Genomic DNA, 25163 nt, shown 5'->3' with positions numbered 1-25163 from the left:
CCTAGTATTTCTAGGCGTAAAGACAAGGAAAAAGTAAACATCTTTACTTAAAGACAACGATTAAAACAGTAATCCATCCACATTTTACATGAACGTTGTGAAATTTCGTGGTTATGTAGAATAATGATCGTATTTTTTCATACGTTTAAAAGTGGCACGCACAGTGGAAACTCAATTCATTATCCTGGTTTTAAGCTTGTTTCTGAATGAGGTTTTCACATCATTGAGCATACTGAAGGCGATATAATACGTAAACATTTCTGTCAGTAAATGCGTCGTCCGTCAAAACCATATTTTTTCTGTCACGTACATTGAAACTCCGTCGCGTTGGCGACTCTGAAACAGAGACAGAAATACAGCAAGGTTCACCAACTTTTACTTATACGCTTAGAGCAGAGCCATCTACAGTATAACTGTAGTCGGCTATGCTTTAGAGAAAGAAATCCAAGTTTATCGATGTAACCTATAAAAGTAATAAATACATTTAATGGCAGATTATCACTATACAGGCAGAAGTGTGGGCTCAATTATATTAAAGTATTACCGCCTGAATGTCCTAACATTTCGTGCCTGTGGTTTGGTATTACTGAATGCCATTCGTATTCCGTATGTTTTTCTTCTAGCATAAGTGAAGTGTATTTGTTAGTGATGGGTTGCGACTGGAATCGCGAAGAATCGATTCCATATGCCTGGGGAATCGGGTACCCGATTCCGGAATCGATTCCGAGGAACTAGTAGCACCATCTATGGTGCAGATACGTAAACACGTGCAGCACGAATGTGTTCTGTAATGTGAGTTCGTTTTGGTACGGTAGGTCTGTTTACAAGCCATGCCTGCTTTTATTGTAGTTTCCTGGAGTTATATACTCTAATGCGACTGTAGTTTCATCAGAAACTATGATCCTCTGTTTGAAACTATTCAAATTGTATTAAATCAAAACTTGTACGGGGATTATGACATAATATAACAGTACTCTTTCTACAAAATACAATTGTACTAAGGAGACAATCTTAACTAATGTTAAGCAGTGATGAAAAGAAAAATAGTAATTCTGAGAGTTTCTCATAATAATATTTAGTAGTAGTATGAAATGTTCTTATTTTTCTACAACTTTTCCCACACCTATGGGGTCGCGGGTGCGAACTGTATCGCGCATGTTGATTTGGCCCTGTTTTACAACCGGATGCCTTTCGTGACGCCAACCCTATGTGGAGGGATATAATCACTATTGCGTGTTCCTGCGGTGGATGGTAGTGTAGTGTGCTGTCTGAATATGAAGAGGAAAATGTTGGGACAAACACAAACACCCAGTCCCTGGGCCAAAAGAACTAATTGGAGGCGATTAAAATCCCCCACCCTGCCGGGAATCGAACCCGGATCCTCTAAACCGAAGGCTGACCATTCAGCCAGTGAACCCGACAGTGGTACGGTATGTTCATTGCAAATTAAATGCAACGGAAGCCAGTATGTTAGGAAACAAGTTTTATACTTATTAAAAATGTGACTTAATTCCACATATTTTATACGTTTATACTAGCGATAATTGAAAACCACATTAGGAAAATACAGTATGAGCATAATAACAATGCCGATTGCTACACCCAGTATCGAAATGTGTAATGTGATTTCCAGACTACCAGGGTAAATTGTTATTTCATTATGTGGCATAATTCATTCACGACAACCAGTTACACATTTCACTGTATACAAAAGAAATAGTAAATATTACACGTTCGAATTTACTCCACTTATATACGGAAGACTCACTCTATTGAGTGCGACCGGAACACTCTCGTGACGTCATCGGGAACCGATTCCTCGCATGCGACATTGAGTGCGACCGCGGAGTCGTAGGAACCGATTCTCGCGATTCCAGGCGTCATTCGCGCACATCACTAGTATTTGTGTCTGTGCGTGAGATTCGTGTGCGCTATATTTGTCGTGGCATTTTTGTCTTTGATGTTTATGTGAATAAAATGCCGTTCCTTTCCAGTGTTTTACGTGTTAAACTTGCTATTTTTGCAGTAATTTGTTTTGTACTATGGCAAGCATTACGTACTGTCCCTAGCTTGTCAACTATTTCAAGTGACGTAAGCTATTTCATCATATGTTTTGTAGTAATTCAACTTGTCAACTACACCCTCACATGGAGAATACACCGAGACAATTCTCGTCCTAATTCCTCCAACTGCCAAATATCTCTAAAGTACCTCTTCATCCTAAAAGATTATGTTTTTCTGAATTTCGGGACACGTCAGAGTATTGTGTTTTGGTCTGTAGGTACATCTTTATTGGTGACCCAGTTTAGACAGGAATGTGCACTAACTAAATGTAGTTTAATATAGTCTACTAGAGAAGTACAGCGGCCCCTAGAAAATGATCAAATGCAGTCTAGACCTAAATACTCATAAAATTCAATGTAGCTTGTTATAAACCATGTTGCATGTTTTAGTAATGTTAGTATAATATTAAAACAGATGGAGATGTGTCTTGCTTTTATGCTTATATTTAAATACGCTGTAAAACTAAGCCTTAACATTTGAACAGTCTAATTTCTACATAACCTACTGCTGGGGCTCAGTCCCCCTTCCCCTCCTCCCGAAATATTTGTGTTTACACTGGATACAGTTGAATTTTTCTAGCATTAACGTCCTGAACTTGCTCAGATAAATAGTAAATTTTGCCCAGAAAAATGTTAAGAATTTTAATTTAGACATAGTCACATAATACATTATGATGAATTATGGATGTATGATTTAGTTAGAAATATTGTACTCTTTGTGGTTCTATATGTTTGGCAAAAATAAACAATAGGCTGTGGGGCAATTCGACCTTTTCAGATTATCCTGCTTATTTTGGGTTTGTCATATGTTTGCACTCTTGATGCACTGTCATTTGGTTCTCTCTCACTCACGTCTCACGAAGGGCTTGATCGTGCAGTGGACAGAGCTGCCAACTGTTCATATAAAGAACTAGTCCTAGTGCATCGGCGCTACTTTCGAATTTACGAATCTCATGAAAAAGCCATTGGTCTGGATTGGTTAGACTATTGGTCTGGATTAAGCAAAGGGGGACTGGGGGCGTAAGCCCCCAGGTTAGAAGCCGCAAAGCGGCGCTAGGCCTCAAGTATCCCCCGTTACACCTCTATTGGTCTGGATCGGTTAGACCATTGGTCTGGATCAAGCAAGGGGGGTCTGGGGGGCATAAGCCCCCAGGTTAGAAGCCGCGAAGCGGCCCTAAGCCTCTAGTGTCCCGCGTGACACCTCCATTGGTCTGAGCAGTTGTGTTTTTCTTGTGCGTGGGTTGGTAATGGAATTCATTTACTTCATTGCTACGAGTGACGTCATATCCCATTGTGTCTCACCCAATGGTAATGCTGGAACATAGTTAGGCGATGGACTATGGCACGTGATAAATTGTATTAGGTTTTCGGTAATATGTATCCATATTTCACAATGGTCTCTTTTCTTCGAAGGAAACATATACCATGCAAATAGTTAGCTTCAATTTTCCTTATGTACATGTTGCACACACATTTTCTGCCCATTTGCTCTGCTCTTGGTCCTCGACATTCGGTGAGTGCGTTCTGGCGATGAGTTCACAACAAACTGTGAACAATTGAAGCAAGCGTACCAATCAAATAAGTGTGTGTGTGAGTGGCAACATGTTTGAAAAGGAGCAAGGGAAGGAAATAGTTTTCTTCAGCTGAGCTGTTTGCTAAAAAGACCAAAGTAACAAGGTGCCGAAAATTCGAGTTCCACACACAGAGAGACTAATATACCATTACCATCTTCAAGTACTAATACAGTGGCACGGAAACAGTTGTACAGGTGAAGAACTACAAACATAAGTACAAGAGTAGTTATGCAAAATTCATCGCTTTGCCATTTGGCAGGTATGTTGGAAAGCAAAATATTCCTGACGGCCTAAAGTTTGAGCTCCTAAAAAACTGTTGGAAAGCTAGCAGGACATACAATTTCCCAAATGTAACCAACCCTAGGTGGAAAGGAAAAGTAGAGTGTTTGTAAGTTTTATTTCAGTTGTATTAAATATCACTCCCTTGAGGAACCGAACTATAAGTTATTTTTCTTCCTAACCTGAGTGGGGTAAGCCTATGTGGGCTGTCACCCGAGCAAGCGGCTCTTTGACCGTAGAGAGGGATGATAGTATTTTAGATTAATTTATAGTTTGAGAAAAATATATTTTTACATACGTAATAAGAAAAAAAATATTTGTTTTTTTTTGGCAGAAATCGCCACCACTCCCAAAGGGAACACTCGGGGCAAACCCACATCGCACCCACCATAGTAGACCCTGCTGTTCCCCCATTTATTAAAATTCTCATCGCTCAGCTTCGATCCGTTTGAGGGACATCTTTGCATTTACTGTGTTTGATTTTAAGAACATCACTGGGGTAAGTGTGATGTATTTGGAAGGACAGGAGAGGTAAGAAAGTACCTCATCCAGAACTGGTGGAAGTTACTGGTTCTGATGTATAACAGATGGTAGAAAGTAACGATTACAATTTTATTTCAAGAAATAAAAATGCACTTTACGGGAGCAGTAGTAGCTGGGTGGTCTCAGGATATCTTATTCATAAGTTAGAAGTAACAAACATGAAAGTCAACAAGTGGATGACTTGCAAAACATGAAAGTAGCAAGAATGATTGCTGGTACAAACAGGTGAGAACAATGGCGGGAGGGTATTCGGAACGAGGATATAAAGGCTAAGTTAGGAATAAACTCGATGGATGAAGCTGTACACACAAACCGGCTTGGGTGGTGGGGGTCATGTGAGGCGAATGGAGGAGGATAGATTGCCTAGGAGAATAATGGACTCTGTTATGGAGGGTAAGAGAAGTAGAGGGAGACCAAGACGACGATGGTTAGACTCAGTTTCTAACAATTTAAAGATAAGAGATATAGAACTAAATGAGGCCACAGCACTAGTTGCAAATAGAGGATTGTGGAGACATTTAGTAAATTCACAGAGGCTTGCAGACTGAACGCTGAAAGGCATAACAGTCTATAATTATAATGTATGGATGTATGTATGTATAAAAATGCACCTAAAAATACTTTTTGTAAAAGGAAATGATTACAAGTAAAAATTGCCAAGAATTTAATCGTTACAAATAATTTGATTACTTTTACTCAATTATTTCCCAACTCTGATAATGAGGTAAGACATTTCTTTATAACATTCAGAAAGAGGGACATGCTATTCCCTGGAAGGATAGAAATCTGACTGCAAAGTTCTGTGTGTGATGTTCATTTTCATGACAAGCACATTATTAAGGCTGATAAATTTGTGATTAACGGCAAAGAGGCGAAACTTGTGCGACTGAGATGGCTGTCATGGAGCTTAAGGATGAGGAACAGACAGTTTAATAACTAACTTCTGGTGAGGGAGAGTACCAAGAATGAATCCATGGTAATAAAGTGTGTATAATTTATTTAATTTAATTTCCGGACAGACAACTACAACACGGTTCAACCCGGAAATTAAATTAAATAATTCTTCACACTGTGGAAGCTTCACTTCTAAAAGTGTGTATAAAATCATGTTATCCACGCAGTGGGAGTAGAAGTGGAACTGGAGCAACTGAAACAGCAAGGTTCCAGAAGGTTCTTAAAGCAACTCATATAAATCATGTGGGGACACTGGAGAAACCAGATGGGTCGTTTACTCAGGCGAGGAAGTTAAATTAATAAATTTCATTGTTTGTCCATATTGAACCAAGATTACAACTTTTATTATAATTTGGATCCTCCTTATTCAATACAAAAAACTGTTGTTTAGATGAAATTACAACATATATTTCAATGAGAACTAGTTTCGACGCCCTTTTTGCGTCATCATTAGCTGATATAGGTTCTTGGAAAAATTGGCAATCACATAAGTTTATCTACGTCAAATTGAACACAATTTAAAACCATATTAACAACCTAAAACTGTGTTACAATTAAACTGTTTCAAAGTCCATATTTTCTACAAGTCCGAGACATTAGTCCACGTTAGTTTATTAGTGATCAAACCGGTTTACATATGTTTTCATCAATTTAAGGTTTAAGACTCGCAAGTTCAGCTGAACCATGAATACATATTTATATAAGTAATAATAATAACAACGTAAACATTTCCACCTTTTCAATACTAAAATACATTCATAAAATTATAAATTACACGGTACTAGTTTCGACCCATCTAGGGGTCATCATCAGCCGTAATGGAGCAAAGATCACTTTTGGCGAAATCCTAAGAAAATGTTATTTTAAAGAATAACAAGTGAAATGAGATGTTATTATGGTAATAGTTAATAATACAAGGAATATACATACCAAGTGGTTTTTAACAAAGAATAAAGTATAAATGGGGTGTTGTAAAAATTATAATCATGGAAATCAGTAAGTTCTTGTATTGAAATGAAATATGGCTTAGGAAGAGGGCTTAAGGCGGGGCTGAAGGGTGCGGGAGAAAGTGTAATTGTCTTGGAAAAGTACCTTTGATTAAATTTAGGATTGAGTTTAGGTTGGCTGCATTATTGTTTCTGAGGAAAGTGATAAATAGATCGAAGAGTATGTTGGGTTTCTCTGAGATTTCATTGAGATTGTGACTGGCATTAAAGTATTGGTCTAGGTGTATGTAGTAATTTTCCATTATGTTGAGTAAAGGGCCCTTGTTTGCTAATACAAGGATGTCCATGTCTTGTTCAATATTGGTGAAATTATGGTTATAATCTTGCATGTGTTGGCCGATGGCTGAAAATCTGTTGTATTTTATTGCGTTAGTGTGCTCGTGGTATCTGATAATGAAGTTTCTCCCGGTTTGCCCGATGTAGGTTTTTTTACAGGTGGTACATTTGATCCTATAAACTCCTGATTTTAAAAAACTGCTGGTCTTGTTGATGTGTGAAGTATTGTATAAAACGTTCATGTTCTTATTGTTGGTTTTGAAGGCTATTTTAACGCCTTGTTTCTTAAAGATGTTGGTTAATTTGTAGATATCATTGTTGAACGTGAAGGTGGAAAATGTTAGAGGTTTGGTTATTTCTTTTTTGAGGGTAGTTTTTGGGCGATGTTTGTGTTTATTGATTATCCTTTCTATAAAATGATTGCTGAAGCCGTTGAATTTTGCGATTCTGCGGATTGTGTTGAGTTCTTTTTTTAGATTATTGGAATCGCAAAATATATATATATGTACAGGATAAAATACAATATATATAAAACATTTCGTGCACATGAACATTCGTATTTTGCTTGTTGGTCAATTCATCAAATAATACACCAATCACATTAGTGGCATAACACGTGTTTTGTCCAATTGTGATAGCTCTTGCATCATTTTTTTGGCTAAGAGGCATGTTTTCCCAACAAAGTGTGAAAGGAAAACTGAAGAAATTTTGTTACTTGTGACAAAAATGATACAATGTATTGGCAATCCTCCATAGCTTCTGCTCCAGTATCACAAAGGCTTTTAAAACTCAAAAGGTATTGTTGCTCACAGGTGCAGTAAAATCATCACCTAGCATTTGGGTTCAAAAAGCAGCTCATGGAGTGGCATTAATAATGCCTTATCCCTAAAATTGTTGAATATACCAAAGCGTGTTGGCCGTGCGGTTTTCGTCGCCATAAGACCTATCTGTGTCGGTGCGACGTAAAGCAAGTAGCAAAAAAAAAAAAAAAAAAAAGTCATGTAGCTGTGAGCTTACATTCAGGAGATGGTTTTCCGTGGATACGTGTTTTCACGTCAGGCAAATGCTATACTGCAATTAAGGCCATGACTGCTTCCTTCCCAATCCTAGCCCTTTCGCACCCTTTTGTTGCTGAAAATCTTCAATGTGTTCGTGCAACGTTAAACCACTGGCATCACACCAGGCAAATGCTGGGGCTGTACCTTAATAAAGGCCATGGCTGTTTCCTTCCTACTCCTAGCCCTTTCCTATCCCATCGTCGCCATAAGATCTGTCTGTGTCGGTGCGACGTAGCGTAAATTGCAAGACACTAGCATAAAAGATAAAATGTTGAATACATGTGTTTTAGCTTAAATAAAATCTCCCTTAATGGAAGCCATCTCGTATGTTGGAGATTGATTTAAAATTTGGTTTTCACAAAGTGGTACACTCTTTTCTTATATGTACAAAGTAAACATATATGTATCAAGTAAATATTGTTCAGCCTGAGGTTATTATACCTCTTTTCTCCATTATGTTCTGCTCTCCTTGGTTGTCAGTAGAGCGAAAATAGTTCTCACTTATAGTCCAGTAGAAATAGTACCGTATTAGATGTAGAACTAATTGCAACAAAATTGATTCTTGTTGTAAATGGTAAATAACTGCTCCCAATCACCATACATATGTGCAAAATGCATTTTTGGCCCCCATCTTGAAAAACATTTTAAAAATTTAAAAATCGTGTGTAATCAAATTACAGAAAATTGCATGCTAGAAAAGAATATAATATTGGCTTTTAGGGGTAAAACGTTTACAAAGATGAAATAGGGGAAATATGTTGATAAAAAGTATATCTACATGGCCCTGAGCATTCAGGAAATTATGAAATTCACTTTCACATGGTTTTGCGAGTTGAGATAATTGTAATAATGGTAAATGTGCAAGAATATACCTTCAAAAAATGGGGTAATTAAAAACAACAAATCCATATTTCTACAAAATGCTGAGTAAAGGCCATTTTACTGTATGAAGAAAGAACAGGAAGTGGTCTGGTGTTTGGATCAATATGTACCTCGAGCAAATGCTCATAAAATGCACTAAAAGTTGTTCTGGTATAACGTATGGAGGAGGAATGACTGAAAGTCTATGTGCAACTTGGATTTTGAGCCATTCTAAATGCAGTGAAGGAACACGTGCAGTGAGTAAGGTTCAGATGTTAAGGAAATGTCATATTTCATTCCTGAGGTCATTTTACTCGAAACATGAGAAATAACTGTGAATGATGGGTCCCTGACCCTGTTTAAAGCAATTTTGTGTTGAATATAAATGTATATTTCGACTATTTTTATTGCTTTGGTCATATTTTGCTCATTTTAGTGTTATAAGGTCATACATATTTGGTTATATTTTGAGAATTTTAGTTCAAATTGAGATATGGTTTTTAACAAGGTACGTGTTATCTGTGTCGATTTTCAAACACAGAATTTCATTATACTGTAATAGATATATTTTTGTTTATTTTCTAGAAAGAGATAAGTAGCAGGTTCAGAAGACATGATTGGGTGAAAGAAATGCTGTACGAACGTACACCGACAGATACCAAAAATCATGCTAATACTTCATTTTTGTTTTCTATTTTATTTTTAGGAAATCAGGATAAAAACTGAATGAATATACAAAATATATAACATTTTAATTTACCTACTGTAGCTCTGACAGTTTTTATGATTAGAAGTATCTGCTCTATTAATGTTTACATCGTTATGACACATTTAATGTTTGTAATAAGTTACTCTACTACTTGCAGGAAGTGGTCTCGTGTTTGGACCGATATGTACCTCGAACAAATGTTCATGAAATACTTAAGTCGTATTTTACCCTTTTTGGCTCATATTTAGCTAGTCGTTAGGGCATATTTGCTTGCATATTTTGTACGTTTTTAGGTCACAAATTTCCCAACTTCAGCACTGAGTTTGCTGACATTGTTTCACATATTAATACATGCTGATTTAATTGATGTAAGGATGGCCGAAGATTTCTAAGATATGGAAAAGATAATGCCATTTTTTATAGATCACCCAGTCCATTTACTGCTTCTTCAAGTGATCTATGGAATATTTTTGATGGAATTACTGAATTTCTATTACACTATAGCCAGTGCTCAACAAACCTCACATGTAGGTGCTTGCATATTTTGATCATGTGTAAAACTTATCAGTTTTAAAATGCTCTTGATCTTTTATTTGATGTGCATACCATTCTGATGCTTCAGAGTTACTTATATTGATGGTTCTTCGTTTAATTTTCATGAGTCAGCACTCATATTCTCTTGTGCTTTAATTTGATACCAAGTGGTGCACTTATTCCATTTCTCACTTGCATGCACACTAGTCACAAAATTCTGCTGTATTTTTATGTAATGCATAGTTTCCCAGAGTTTGGTTCGTTCCTCCCTGATGTTGAATTATTCATTTGAAAACAAGAATTATACTAAATTGACTTGGTGTGATGGTAGCAATAATGAAGAATCATTAACACAGTGTTTATAAACAGGCTTTATGATTAAATTCCAACATGTGTGAGCCAGTTATTCTTGAGCACAATACTATTGAAGTATAGACATTAAAAGCAATTTTTCTTGCACTGAAATGTTTTTTCTTTATTTTCAGGAGCATGGTTCAAGACTTGAATTGCCTGCAACTTTGTCTTTTGTACCTATAGAAGTAACTGTATTTTATGAAGCTCTCTGCCCTGATTCACGTAGCTTCATTACAAAGCAGTTGCTCCCTGCTCATGAAAAAGCTGCACGCTTAATGAATGTTGTCTTGGTTCCATATGGAAAAGCTCAGGTAAATATTAGTACTGCAGTTCTACTTATAAAAAAAGGGAGAGAAAAGGGTGGGTTTTTTGAGGGGTGGGGGGTTGCAGAGGAGAATTTTATATTTACCATCTTTAAGTAATTGAGGAGATGGAAAGCAAAATTTGCCTGCAAGAGGAAGACATACATGCTATGTTAACCTCTTCAGCGTGGTGGATTTAAATGCCCTGTCGTCTCTGTGCTGCAGGAGGAGTTCTGAGCGTGGTGTTTAAACATTCTCAGATTCATGTGAGGCTTGATTCAAAGCACCACAGCTTTGGTACTATTGTACGGATTTCAATACAACTTTCACATGCATGTTCAGAAAACCCCATTCTTTTGGAATATATGATTCTATCTTACCTTAATAGTTGAGTTAGGTGTGGAACATCTTGAAGCATCCTTCAACGCAGAGACCCGCTTCGCAGTGTGGACACCAAAACACTGTCTCTCTCCGAATTTCCTGTTTGTAGCACATGACATAATCAGATAAATTTTGAAAAGTTTGGAGGGTCCCTGATATGTATCAAGTTCCTCGTTGTTGAATTGCATAAAATTACTAATTGATTCAAATATATCCATTGAAATAACAGACCCATACATTGACGTAGACAGAATAGAGAGCATTTAGAAAAATAGCTTCGTAGCGTAGGCTTTTGTATTATAGCCACTAACATATAAAAAGCAATCACTACGTATATCTCATCTTTCGTGGCTGGTTCACAATCCCACATTCTGGAACAAAGTGGTAATAAGCCCCTAGATTGGATTCTTTACTCAGCATATAAATTGTTTCACGAACTATTAGTTCCACTAACTCGTCCATACAGAACATCTTAAAAACAGTCACACCATCACATTCCCCAACTGCTTCATTCTGAGATTCCGGGTTTACTATAAACTGTTCTATTTGACCCACATAACTAGACATGTTTCACATCGAAATGTATTAGCCGTGACATGCAGATTGCCATTCTGTGTACTATCAATCGTATCTGATTCCGAACCAAGGACTTCGCGTGCAGCGATGTCATCCACATCACTCGAATCACCATCTGAATATAACAGACTTTCGTCAGACGCACTCAACTGTTCTAAAACATCCTTTATTTCCACACTCGATAACTGGCACTTGCTTGTAGAAGCAATTTCCACTCATGACTGACGGAATGCAGGACAGCTTATGATAAGGAAAAAGAACAGAAAAAGCAGTCTCAAGAGAGCCCTAAATAGATAAAATTTATGATTATGTTGCCAGTCAAGTTCTTCCCTGAGAGGAAATGAAGGTATAATGCAAGAAGTGTGCATAGCAGTGCCAGATAGCAGACAAAAACAGTGTTTGTCCCTGGCGGCAGAGATAAACATTCCTTGAAATATCACTCGAATTTCAGTGACAAAACACTATCTAAATACCGATCAAGGTATATCGTTCGAAAGCTCAACCTTCCGCTTCAAGGAGAAACGAGTTAAAACACAAACAGCTTCGATCGTAACCGCTATATCGCAGTACAGTACACGCGTGGGGTGCGAGCAGTGTTAATCATTGTACGCTGACAGGTTATTATCTGAATATACAGTACATTGTGACTGACAAGCGACTTGTTATAGTGTCTGTAATTATTTTAAGTGTTAAAAATCATTTGTGACATTGAAGAAACATTCAATATAACTTCCATATTGTTCCTTGAAATTCATGATAAAAAATCAGTGTGTGAAATATATGCAGGCATTTTATAAACCCAAGATTTTTCAAAAAAAAAAGCATGTTGAATTTGTTCTGTATTTATAACACATCATACATACATCCCAATTAGCATTCAGTCTTCAAGCCTCTAAGTTCCTTTACAATCTTCTACTTGTATCTGTGTGGAATTTGTAGCCGCACTCGAGATAATTACACCTACACGAACTAATAATAATAATATAGATAGAAATGAACCCTAAAAAAATATTAAATAATATTGATAAAAATGAACTCGGAAATAATAACACTGACACTTAATATGAAGAGGGATATCGTAAAATGGCATAGTAGCAGTGGTTACACATCAAAACACGGAAATACGATGGTAGATAATAAATACGCAAAATCAAACCATATGCAAAGGGAACACTTACAGGTCTAATAATGACAACTAAGGTCGGATTGTGGAAGATGCGGGATCCCTACCGAGGTCCATGAGAAGGTATGTCGTTATGGAGAAGAAAAGGTTTACGATCATCCACCTCGAAACTCATCATATTAACATTAACAAAACAAATATTACAAGAAACAAAGTTAAATGACATAGCAACTGGTACTTAACTGACAAACCAAAGATGTTTAACAAACTTTAGCAAAAAATACAGATCCACAAACTGGATTCTTAAGTAACTTTGAAAACACAAGATTGACATCGTAAGATTGTGCAGAATTACCAGGTGTTGTCTATTAAAAATGGAGGTGAAAGAATTGAAACAGAAAACAACAGGAATCTAGGGCAAACTCAGACACGTTGAATTTAAAACTTTGAAAATCATATTAAACGTGAAAATACCAAAATGCAGAAAGAATTAAATAAAATCAAACATAATCAGAAAAGGATAGAAATCGCACTTACCAAGAAAAGGCAGAAGTTCACGAGGGGAACTAGGCCCCGGGCGCAAACAATCAAAGAACTCGCATCATACTCCCGAAGCCGGCAGAAGACTGGAAATGGCCAGATCACAAACAACCAATCGGATACAATTTCCACTTGATTCCCGTTTTTTCTCCGATTGGAAAGCCCGTTCTTTTGGCCAATCCAATGGTATGACCATATATGGTCATTTCCTGACTTGCTGAAGCAAGAGGAATTGCATCACGTAAATTCTCCACATGCAGTACCCACTGGTCCAAAAGTTATGTACCGCACGAGTTTTACCACAATGTTACAATTTTGGTATACAGAATTAAAAAAATAATTCTTCAAGTTAAAACGTCCCAAGTGTCTTTTCTTCATGCTTGCTGACATTAATTTAAGTGATGAATTACATAAAATTTACACACAATAAAAAATCACTTCGAAAATAATTCTCACATCTTGCAATGTTCATTTACAGTTCCATATATCTTGATGTTTTCTTAAATTAATTTTTTTTTAAAAATTATTACAAACATATTCAAATTAATGTTTTCTTCCAGTTGCATAAAAGATATTCCAGCAGAGTCCAGAGTTCTTATTTCTTCATTTTTCACAAGATACAAAAATTTTACGGACAAAAATGAAATCCTGCTGTCCTTTCTTGATGACAAAATTACAATTCTGCTGTTCTTTCTTGATGACACACCTGTCACATCTTCCCCACCTTCAAACTCGAGCTAAGCTCGAGGGTAAAAAAAACACTTAAACTTTACTGAGGGGGTTGTGACCATACCACATCCGACACTTTACATCACAACACTTTCGTTCTCTTCAGGAACGTCTATACAGATAAAAACAATCACAACTAGAGTGTTGGTATTGTTGTCAAATGAAGGCACTGGCCGCGGCCGATGCCAACGACCTCCATCAATGTTGCAGTCCCACCTTAGCTCTCTTGTAGCCTCAGCACAGCCCACCAGCTTAGTGAACTGGCCCATAATAGGCGAAGGTTGCTGGCGCAGCACTGCCTACTGCCGCCATCAGAAACACCTTCCCATTCCACCATCGGATATTAGTGGCCACTAAGTACATTGCAGGCTTCAAACAGACACCATACGTTGAACAGGGGCCATGGTATTGCGGTCACTGGAACATAAGCAGACACAGTAGAAACTTTAAACTGAAGAAATAAGGCCACTGGCCTGAACTATCGAAGAACTAAAGGTTGAGTTCCAAGGGTGTTTTTTTAAAATAGTTTTTTTTGTAATAAATAACAAGACTCCTTAGGGAGGTCCCCTCCCATAGTTCTGGGATACCCCAGCCCCCTTGGCAAGTGCTATTTCAGAATTCAGGAAAATATTAAAAGACTAAAAGAAAATTGCCAGAGTTTACCCTAGTACCAAAACATTACAAAAATCCCTAACTATGCACATTAATAAAATTCTAGTCTTATCCCAAAATGCATTATATTCCAGTATACCTAATATGGTCACAAACGACCATCCTAATTACAACTAATATTCTTAATTAAACTATAAAATCCAGGAAATCACAAGCCAGACTTTTACCCAAAATTTTGCTTATAACTAAGATCCCTTATAACTACAAAATTAAGTTACCGTGTGCATTCTTAATCACCCAACATTAAGAAAAAAAGAACAAAACAAATAACAGGCTAAATTCAGGGGGCCGATTGCAGAAACGATGACTAGTTTTAAGCCTTAGTCATCGTCTACCTAAACAACGTCTAAATCGTTAACAATCTTCCATTGCATAAACAATGTTCAGTCGATGTTTAACTAGACATCCAAAGTATCAATTTTGGTTTGAAAATGGAGACAGAAGTATCTTTCATGCAACTCTTTGCTTGTCGCAACCAATGAAATTCGTCGGTGCGCGCCGCCGACGCCAGTCAGCTGTTTGTCTTCCTACACATTACTCAAATATGGCTGAGCACAACTTGACCACAGATAAGAGTATCGCTTTCGGTGGAAATTAAATCTCATAATATTATCGACACTAAAGCGACACGCCACCGTACGGGGAAGTGTAGCTTTCATTATAGCGTTGTTACAGTGAGTGCAATCTACTCATAAGTACGGTAGCTTCGACGAAGGGAAGATGAAACAATAATAATGTGTAACCGAGTGTGTTGTACGGGCCATATAGATGTAGCTTGCATTCTGGAGATTGTAGGTTCGAAACGCATCATCGGCAGCCGTGAAGATAGTTTTCCGTAGTTTCCCTATTTTTACACCAGGCATATCTACTTGGGCTGTTATTATGGCCACGGCTCTTCTTCCCCAGTCCTCTTTAAACGATAATCACCACCACTTGCCTTTTCCTATCTGATAGTTGCCGAAAACTTATTATATAAATCCCATACAACCTACTTTTTAGTTTTCACTATTATGTGTGTTTACTTGGCAGTAAATATAAGTGAATCCCTCCCGGTTGATGTATGTGACAGCCCTCAGACGATCGGGACACGTAATTCTGTTATGTATGAAGTCGAAGTGACCTATAATTCCATGGAAATTACCCCACGTACATAATAAAATATATCGGTTGCCAAGAATTGTATTCAAGTTGACAGTTACCGGACTGTCACTTTGTCAGTCTCAAGAAATTAGTCTCTCGTAAAGCAAAACCTTATTTTATGATTATCTCCTCGTGCATGTCAAACGAATAGCTGCGAATTAGCAGCGGGCGACCCACAGAGAGGCCGTCGGACTAACCTTTCTTCCCGGAATCGTCACAACGTGATAATAAAAATTACATATTTCATGGTACATAACCTCTGATTGTGATTCACTCCTCTCATTTGAGGTTAAACAGTGCTCTCTGCAGTGTTTAAATATGACCGGTTGAACATCGGTTTTAGAGAGTGTCTAAGTGATAAATAACGTCTCTGCAATGCGGCAGCCATGCTTAGGCATTGTTTAACCGTAGACATCGTCTAAATACCGTTTCTGCAATTGGCCCAGGATGTTGCAAGGAAACTCAAAACAGAGACATAACTACTTAATTACTTTAGCGTGCAACCATATTCAATGAATTGAGGTTAGTAAGTCTATTCATTTACCATATCATGTACTCACAAAAATTTTAACACAGATAATACACATTACATGTCACACCGTTCAAATTAAGGCGGAATTAAGCCAGGAATACAAAATCACAATCACATTACTTTACCCATAAACAGAAAATTCCAAATGAAACCATAAAATAATTCAAGATAGCTCATACAGAAATCCAACTCACTGATATAAGCAATAAAAAGGCACAAGTACAACCTTCATAACAGAAATTATCAGATAACAGCACGACACACAAGACTACCGAGCCCATCTGTCCTCAGACACACACAACACCGCCAAAACACACAAGACACAAGTGCAATGATCCCTGAATCAGCATAACCAACCAATGGTAAAAGGCACAAACAACCTCAATACTGACTCCATCACACGACATCACAAGAACACAGTACACACACACAAATACCTGTGCAATGACATCAAGTAGTACCCACAATAGAAAAAGGACAGTACGTGACCTCAAGTACCCTTGAACTTATTACACGACAATGAGACTCTTAGGTCTAATATCGTACTCCCAGGAGAGGAATGGCCTCTCAGCACCTTAAGCCCTAAGTCTCAGTACACACACCAATGCCTTCCCAAGGCACCCAAGATGAACACACAATTATTTACAAAAGTAGAAAGACAGATACAGCTCAGCTACAAATTTAGAACCTTACTCAGTTGACAGGATCCCATACTCCTGCAAACTGTGTAAATAAATTTAGAAGACACGAAAGCAACAACAAAAGAAATTTTAACGCAGAGAAAATCAAATAAAACCAAACAAGCAGGAAAATTGACTGGCTTAACTAAATCGTAACACCTTCAACATTTCACTAGTGATGAACTTAAAATAACAGAAACCAAAATCTTGATGACCTGCAGACTGACTACAAATTTAACAGAAATTAATAGCTCAGCATAATAACACCGAAATGAACATTTGCAGAAAATTTTCCTAGTAAAAATTTACAGTAACAATGGACATCCTTTTCCATCTAGCCACCTAATACCAAGAAAAAGATTACGAGGAATCTCATACCAGATGTACCAGATTTCAAACATGTCACGAGCACAAGTGCAGATCTATAACCCGTCAAATTTGCCAAAATGGCCTCATCGAACGCTGGACTCTAAATATGGTGAGCACGTTTCACCCCACGAGACTATCACAGTCAACGTAGACCCTTCCTAGCAAGTATAGGAATACACGGGTAAATAAATATACGTGACCAGGAAACAGGCACTTACATAATGGAAAAGCTCAATAAGACAAACTAGGAAACTTTCACTCAGATTAAGAGATCCTATAGCCTCTAATCTGATTGGCGAATTTAGCAACTAACTGGGAACCGTCCCAAATAGTCCCATACCTACTCGGAAACGAACCCAGATACAGCAAAAGACCAAAAACAACACCACATGACCGGAAATTTAAATATATACCGAGCTAAAATACGACGTAAACTATCAATTTTAGAAGATCAAACATGTAGAATACTGCCAAATAGAATGAGACATCCTGCTAAAATTAACCAAAATACAATGATCAATATGACAATTCACACTACAATTTACGTAGTCTGGAAGAACAAGCAAAACGCGACACGAAGTAACTTACGATGTAAGGTGTGCACAACTCGCAGTGGGTCAAACGCTCAGCTGTTTTCAACAGACACCTCAGCTATTCGAGAGATAAACGTGAATTCAGACATGGAAGTACAGTACATAGCATGATTTCACGTTGTAGTTTAAAGCAACTGGGAATTACACAGATGTTACAATCGGAACACAGATGGAAGAAACTACTGTAAATGACAACCACACATTGAAATTTATCACTGAAGATTTAATTTAGAACACGGCACACGCGGTGTGATACTATAACTTTACCAAAAACATGTGATCAGCGGAAGGCTTGCTACCAAATAAATTATAATTAAAATTAAGAAGGAAACAGGAAAAAACTTGTTACAGATGGTGACTTACCATTTCCTCCAACCGTTAATTACAAGGTGAAACACAGCAACACAAGCTGCACATTGCGGCACGAAAAACACGTGGTGTGTAGAACTCGAGCAAGAATCATGAGAAACCAAAAACAGGAATTAAGAATACATACGTAACAATTACAACCTATAAAAGAAACATGTTAGTAACTTATTCAAACATAAGATCTAAAAATTTTACAAAAGTGAGCCGAGAATGGTTATCGTGAACCTCACCTACTTCCATAACTCACACTCTAATAACAAATGTAGCCGCAGTCGAGATATACGTCTGCATGGACTAATAATAATATAGATAGAAACAAACCCAAAAAAATAATATTGATAAAAATGAACTCGGAAATAATAACACTGACACTTAATATGAACAGGGAAATTGTTTTCTGAAATCTCTGTTTTCGTAAGTTTTCGGCGATATTTTGAGTTTGTAAATTTTTGTCTATTTTTTGAGTGTTTTCTGTTTGCAAATTCCGTGTTTCGGCAAAGTATTATCAAAATTTTAAGTCTTGTTGCCTGTTGTATTCTATTTGGCAGTATCCTACGTGTGTGATCTTCTTAAATTGATATTTTACGTCGTATTTTACCTCGGTATATATTTAAATTTCTGATCATGTGGTGTTGTTTTTGGTCTTTTGCTGTATTAGCAACTGGCTGGGAACCATCCCAAATAGTCCCATACCTACTCGGAAACGAACTCAGCTGACTTAAATGCTTTGTTCTGCACTACACTATTTCATTCTTTTCAATAAGCTCTTGCTGGCAATTTCCAAGCACGTAAATTAAGTTCATAATTTTCAAAAGTCTGCGAAGAGTTGCACGACAAAATGTAGGCAATGTATCATCACTATTAACTGAAGCTAATATTTTATTAAGAGTTGGTATTTCATTTCTTAAAAAGAAGTCACGAATTGTCGTATTTTTCGCTTAGCTTTGTTGTTTTATGTTTTCTTATGAATAAACAGTTTCCTATCAGATGTAAGTTCTTTCGTAGCACAGTAAATGCTCGCCTTAGAAATATGTGTTACATCAGCCACTGCACATGTTACTTCATCCAGAGTAATTTTGTAATTCCAGGATTTTCTTCACGATATTTGGAAAACACATTTAACACGTCTTCTCGCCACTCATAAGGGGTTTTCCTTTTCTATGTTTAATCACAGACTGGTCTGGTTTGCAAATGATTTAGGCCAACAATTATGGCACACACTCGCTCTCTCTCTCTGTCTCACACACACAGTCTACTGCACGGACGTTTGCACTTCCAGTTAATTAAAAATTATAAATGGTAAATGTTGTGTATTATTTTTATTCACAACCTGGACACTTGTGCTTCGGATCAGCAAATTGACCTACTGGGCTCAAAGAACGTTTGGGAAACGGATCGCCATTTCCCGCAAACTCTTCTGTCAAGTGACTTGCCTCCCTATGTCTGGGAGATTTCATATATTATTTGCAAATGCATGTGGGAAGAATAGGGTTTACTCAAATTATATTGCTAATAATGAGCAAAAGCATCATATGTTATTCCTGTTAAATTTCTTCCGAACGATGTACCGGTAAGTTGAGCAACGTTAATTTTTGTGCAGATGTTCATATGTAATGAGTGCATTCCTAAAACCAAACCTTGCACCAGTTGTATACTCAGATTCTCAAAGATGGTGGGACAGACTAGCATTCAATCCTCTTAGGTTTCACCTTTACTAGCATCACTTTAATGTTGGTTTAAACATTTTAATGCCCTTGGTCGCCTGAAGTAGCCTACCGCTAACCCCATTGGTCCCCAATACACCTCACTTTAAAAAAATATAGATTTAAATTTCCACAGGGAACATGAAATTATTTATCCTAAATGAGTAAATTAATAATTCCAATCTAATTGGTCTGTTGTTGGAAATAATACATTTTCCATCTTTCTTGGTTGCCAGCGTTTCATCCCGCATGCCAACTTGTTCTCATCAGTTGGAAACTAGCACACCTACCGAGACGCATGATTAGTGCACATTGGCTGCTTGGAATCACAGGCAGTGAGAGACTTGATCTCTTTTACAAAAATTGATATCGTAGATGTTTACCGTATGACAGTGTCCGGTTAAGTGTTACACTGAGATATTTTGGGTTTGAGTTGTTTGGTAAGATGCTGTCGTGGAGGGTCACTTTTGAGCCAGTTGATACTCAGATGAAAGCAAGACGTTTCTGTTTTGGTTTTGCTAGGTGTCGGACCTCACTTTTGAAATAAATTTGTCAGTAAGCAGAGATCTTTCAATAGCGTGTCCTCAAGGCTGTTGAATGTTGTCTGTTTCATGACTATACAAATATCATTGGCATAGGCAAATTGTCTTGACATGTTTCTAGGATATCTGCGAGATAAACACTGAATAACAAAGGGGCTGGTGGAACCTTGTGGGAGTCTGTTTGGTTTGCACAGGGTATTGTTCATGACCACTTGAATTATTCTATTTGAAAGCATGCGATTGATTAGATGTGTGTGTTTTTACACTGTAAGGTTTTTAGGAGTTTATACATTAACCTGTCCCTCCCTACAGGGTCAAAAGCAGGGATAATATCTACGAACATCACACTGGTCTTTAGCTTCTCTTCAAATCCAGCTTCAGTGAATGTTGTCAGAGCAAGTACTTGGTCTGTGCATCTTTGTTCCAGTCAAAAGCCAGCTTGCTCTGCAGGGAAGATCTTGAAAATGGGTGGACTGATTCTGTTGTAGATCCGTCTTTCCAGTAGCCTGTAGGTTGAGCTTAATAATGGTATGGGTCTGTAGCTTTTGGGAGCTGATTACAAGTTTGATGTATGGCCAGAGGTAGTTATGTGCAGCTGTGGTCAAATGTTGCCAGAATTGGATCTAGTATATTTTTTCGGTTAAGTGTCAAATGCAGAATGGTGGGTCTTTTCTGGTCTATAGTTGCTGATATGTGTGATATGTGTCTGTAAGAAACGAAAGGTAGAATTAAGAATTTATGATCTGAAGAATGCATGTTTGTGTGTGTGTGTTTCCAGTAGAATACTTACTATTGCTGCTGTGGTTGGCATGTGCTTGCTTTGGCTGCCTGGCGTGTACTGTATCGTGTTCTTTTGGTGCTAGTGTCCGCTGCTGCAAGTGGAGGGGTGGGTGGGGAGAGTTGTTGTCATAGGGGTGGAGTTGGGTGTATCAATTATCTGCACAATGGTGCGTGTTGAATGTTTTTTGTTGATTTTTTAAGGCGGAGATGGCTTTGTTGAATATGGTGTTGGTTTTTTCTGTGATTTCATTTATATTGTAATTAGGATTGGTATATTGATCCTAGTGATATGTATAGTTCTTCTGTTGTATTGAGTAAGGGGCCTTTGGGTTTTATATTAAGTATTTTCATGTTATTCTCAATGTTCATAAAATTGTGTTTATATTCGTCAATGTGTTGGCCTATTGCGGAGAAGTGATTATGTTTTATGGCATTGACCTGTTCATTATATCTGATTGTGAAATTCCTACCGGTACGTCCGATGTAACTTATTTCGCAGTTGTTGCATTTAATACGGTATATTCCTGAGTGGTGGTATTTATTAGTATTATTGATTGTCTTGTCCGACTCGCTGCCTGAATGGTCAGCGTACTGGCCTTCGGTGCAGAGGGTCCCGGGTTCGATTCCTGGCCGGGTCGGGGATTTTAACCCTCATTGGTTAATTCCAATGGCCCGGGGGCTGGGTGTTTGTGGTGTCCCCAACATCCCTGCAACTCACACACCACACATAACACTATCCTCCACCACAATAACACGCAGTAACCTACACATGGCAGATGCCGCCCACCCTCATCGGAGGGTCTGCCTTACAAGGGCTGCACTCGGCTAGAAATAGCCACACGAAATTATTATTATTAATTGTCTTGGTATTATGTAAGATATTAGTGCTATTGTGTGCTGTCTTGAGCTATTTTTAGGTTGTGATTTTTAAATATATTAGTTAGTGGATATATATGCGTATTATTGAAAGTAAGTAGTGCGTAGGGGAGACTGGGGCTAGTTGTTACAAACAGCTTTTTGAAAGAACCAATAGGAGCAGCGCATCCCTCTCCATATCACGTGTTGACCTTGCCATCCCTCACAATCCGAGGGAGTCTCAGGCTGGGTGTGGATCTGTGAAATTTTTAAAGTGGAAAAGTTTATTTTTACTGTGTGTTTAGGCAGCGTCTTGCGCCTTTCCGATCTTTAACCACGTAATCAAATTACAGGTAAATAGATTTTTTCTGTTTGTGATTTAAACCCTCAGCCATAAGCCTTTGTTTTCTAATGTAAGATAATTCTATCTTTCCAGTGTGGTTAACTGTAACACAAAATATAAGATGGTGGCTACTGGGGCTAGTTGTTACTTACCGCGCGGAGCATGTTGATACATGTAACAATGTGCCCCACGCTGTTCTTATTTTGATTCTCTCGTTTCTTACAGAGAACGTGGTTCATTCCCGTAAGAAGACAACTGAAAGTGGTAACACTGACATGGAGACATTCGAAGCAGCCGCTGTAGGAGTAAGATCAAATGAATCTTCCATTAGGAAAGCTGCTACAGCGTTCAGAATTCAATTAATGACTTTGCACCATTTCACAGTATCTCAAAAGAATTTCCTTGGGAAAATGAACATGTGAGGAACAGAATTGTCAGCTGCGCTAACTGCGAACTAAATTTCCCCTTTCCCCTGATGTTACTGCACCAACTTGCTTTACACTGTTTACTGCCAAAATTTTGCTGGGACCCTGAACTGTTGTGACAGCTGTTTCATCGCTGTTCCAAAGATTGAACGCAAGACGATTCTTCGTGGAACAAGCCTGGCTCAAGCAGATCCACAGTTACCATGAGCACAGATAGGCCTAGTCTCAAATTACCAGAAACATTAGAAGATAGAAATTCAGCATTACGGCATGTTAGTCTGCAAGAAATTCGTCCAGACTCGGGAAAGCAGGTGAACGAAAAAGAAAAGCTAATGGTCGTAAAGTTAGGAAGTCCTTAGTACTGACATAGACATCCGTAAAAAATGAATTTCAAGAAGAAGAAGAAGAAGAAGAAGAGTTGGAGGTAGAAAACTTAAATGCCTTGGAACTGCAACGAGACAAAGAAAATCTGAGAAAGAGTCCGCTAAAGAACAGGAGGTTCCAAGTCCCTCTTCTTCAGAAGACGAAAAATGTGTTGAATGTCAAGGATATTGGTCAGAAAGAAAAATGAGGGCAGAATGGATTCAGTGCAAAACGTGCAAGTTTTGGTGTCACTAAAACGTGCTTCTAAAAAAATAATTTTTTTTTTTTTGGTAGTAATTGTAAGACCAATAACGATGATAGTGGTGATGACTAAGAATGTAGAGCAGAAACATAGCCCAGGCCATGTCTTTTGAATGACCAACCCTAGTAAATCATGTCACTACCTATCATTATGTTGATTGTGTTTTCACTGTTTGCTTCTTGGTAATGATCAATTTGAGATATAAATTATTTTGAGAGGCATATTTTCATATTTTTTTCTATTCACTGTAGGCTACGTGAATGAACTTCTACTCAGACCATTATAAACTTTGTAGAATATTGGTTTAAAATAATGTTAATTAGGGGGGGTGATAAACTATTATATTAATTGTGTATGTATAGTCAGTCCTCAGCCATAAGCCTGGTTGGATCCTCAACAGCTCCGCCATCAGCTGTCATGGATGGCCTAGGCATCACTGAAGAGACGTACTAGGGAAATGAGGAGTGAGGTAGTTTCCCATTGCTTTCCTCGCTGAGCCAGGAGTCGCGATTACATATCAGTCTGCCAAGCCCACTGAAATGCATGCACCAACCGACCCTATGAGCAACATTTTCACACCATTCATAGCAGGGACTGGCTGCATAAGGAATTACATTACTAGCATCGCTCATACCTCAGTCACTTTCATGTTGTCAAAGCCAAGGATAAGACTGAGACAGATAATTATGTTATATTTAATGAATGGGCTAAACATATTTTGAATCTAAAATGAAAATTATAAATATTTATTATATTTTCAGTGACATTTTACTCTATGTAACAACGTGCCCCTCGCATGTAACAACCTGCCCCGTTGTGGGGCATGTTGTTACAGAATACCTAAGCAGAGAAAAATGCATCTTATTGACAAATGTGTTCATGTTCTAGAATTTTTCAACTGCAATTCTTATGATAAAGGTTTGTTCTTTTTATCAGCAAAATTGAAATTTCATTTACTATTCACCTTAAAATTAAAAAAAAAAAAAAATGAAAACCAAAAATCGTAACAACATGCCCCAGTCTCCCCTAGTCTTTTTTAGGTTTGTCTACTTTCGTTAATCTAGTTTTTGGTTGAGATTTGATTTTTTGAATGATAGTGTTGATCATTTCTTCCTTGTAACCATTATTTTTAGCTATCTTGTGGATTAATCATATTTCTTCATTAAAATCAGTTTTTGATAATGGTATGTTGAAGGCTCTGTGGATCATACTGTAATACGCTGCTTTTTTATGAGTATTGGGGTGGATGGGAGTCTATTTTGATTGTGTTCATTGTATGTGTAGGTTTCCGGAATATTTTGAATGACAAGTGGTTTTCGTGCCTGGTTATAGTCAGATCAAAGTAATTTAATTTCCGGTTGTTTTCAGTTTATTTTGTGAATTTTATGTTCGGGTCTATTGTGTTTAGTTCTTCCACTCAGAAATTTTCATTAGTATGTCTATTATCGATGACGACAAATATGTCGTCGACAAATCTACATCAGAAGACTATGCCGTCTGTTTTGTTAATGAAATTGTGTTCTAGGTAATCTATGTATATTTCAGGTAATATACCGGAAGCAGGTGATCCCATTGGAAGGCCTTGTTGTTGGTAAATTGTGTTGTGAAATTTGAAATAGTTATTGTTTGTGGCAAATTCTAGTGGTTTAATGAATTCTTCAATTTCTAGGTT

The 25163-nt window shown here is 37.6% G+C and overlaps 1 protein-coding gene across 1 annotated transcript in view; it reads left to right on the top strand.

Annotated features, from left to right (window-relative positions):
- The first annotated feature begins 1905 nt into the window (after window positions 1–1905).
- Window positions 1906–25163, top strand: part of LOC136871611 (GILT-like protein 1) — a 95812-nt gene continuing 72554 nt past the window's right edge. Inside the window, exons 1-2 of the mRNA XM_067145073.2 lie at window positions 1906–2091; window positions 10344–10523. Of these exons, the coding sequence (XP_067001174.2) occupies window positions 1978–2091; window positions 10344–10523 (294 nt within the window). The 5' untranslated portion in view covers window positions 1906–1977. The remainder of the gene's footprint in view (window positions 2092–10343; window positions 10524–25163) is intronic.

The sequence above is a fragment of the Anabrus simplex genome, chromosome 4, assembly GCF_040414725.1.
Source record: "Anabrus simplex isolate iqAnaSimp1 chromosome 4, ASM4041472v1, whole genome shotgun sequence".
NCBI lineage: Eukaryota > Metazoa > Arthropoda > Insecta > Orthoptera > Tettigoniidae > Anabrus > Anabrus simplex.
The sequence above is the reverse complement of the archived record's forward strand: the minus strand, read 5'-3'. Positions and strand labels throughout refer to the sequence as shown.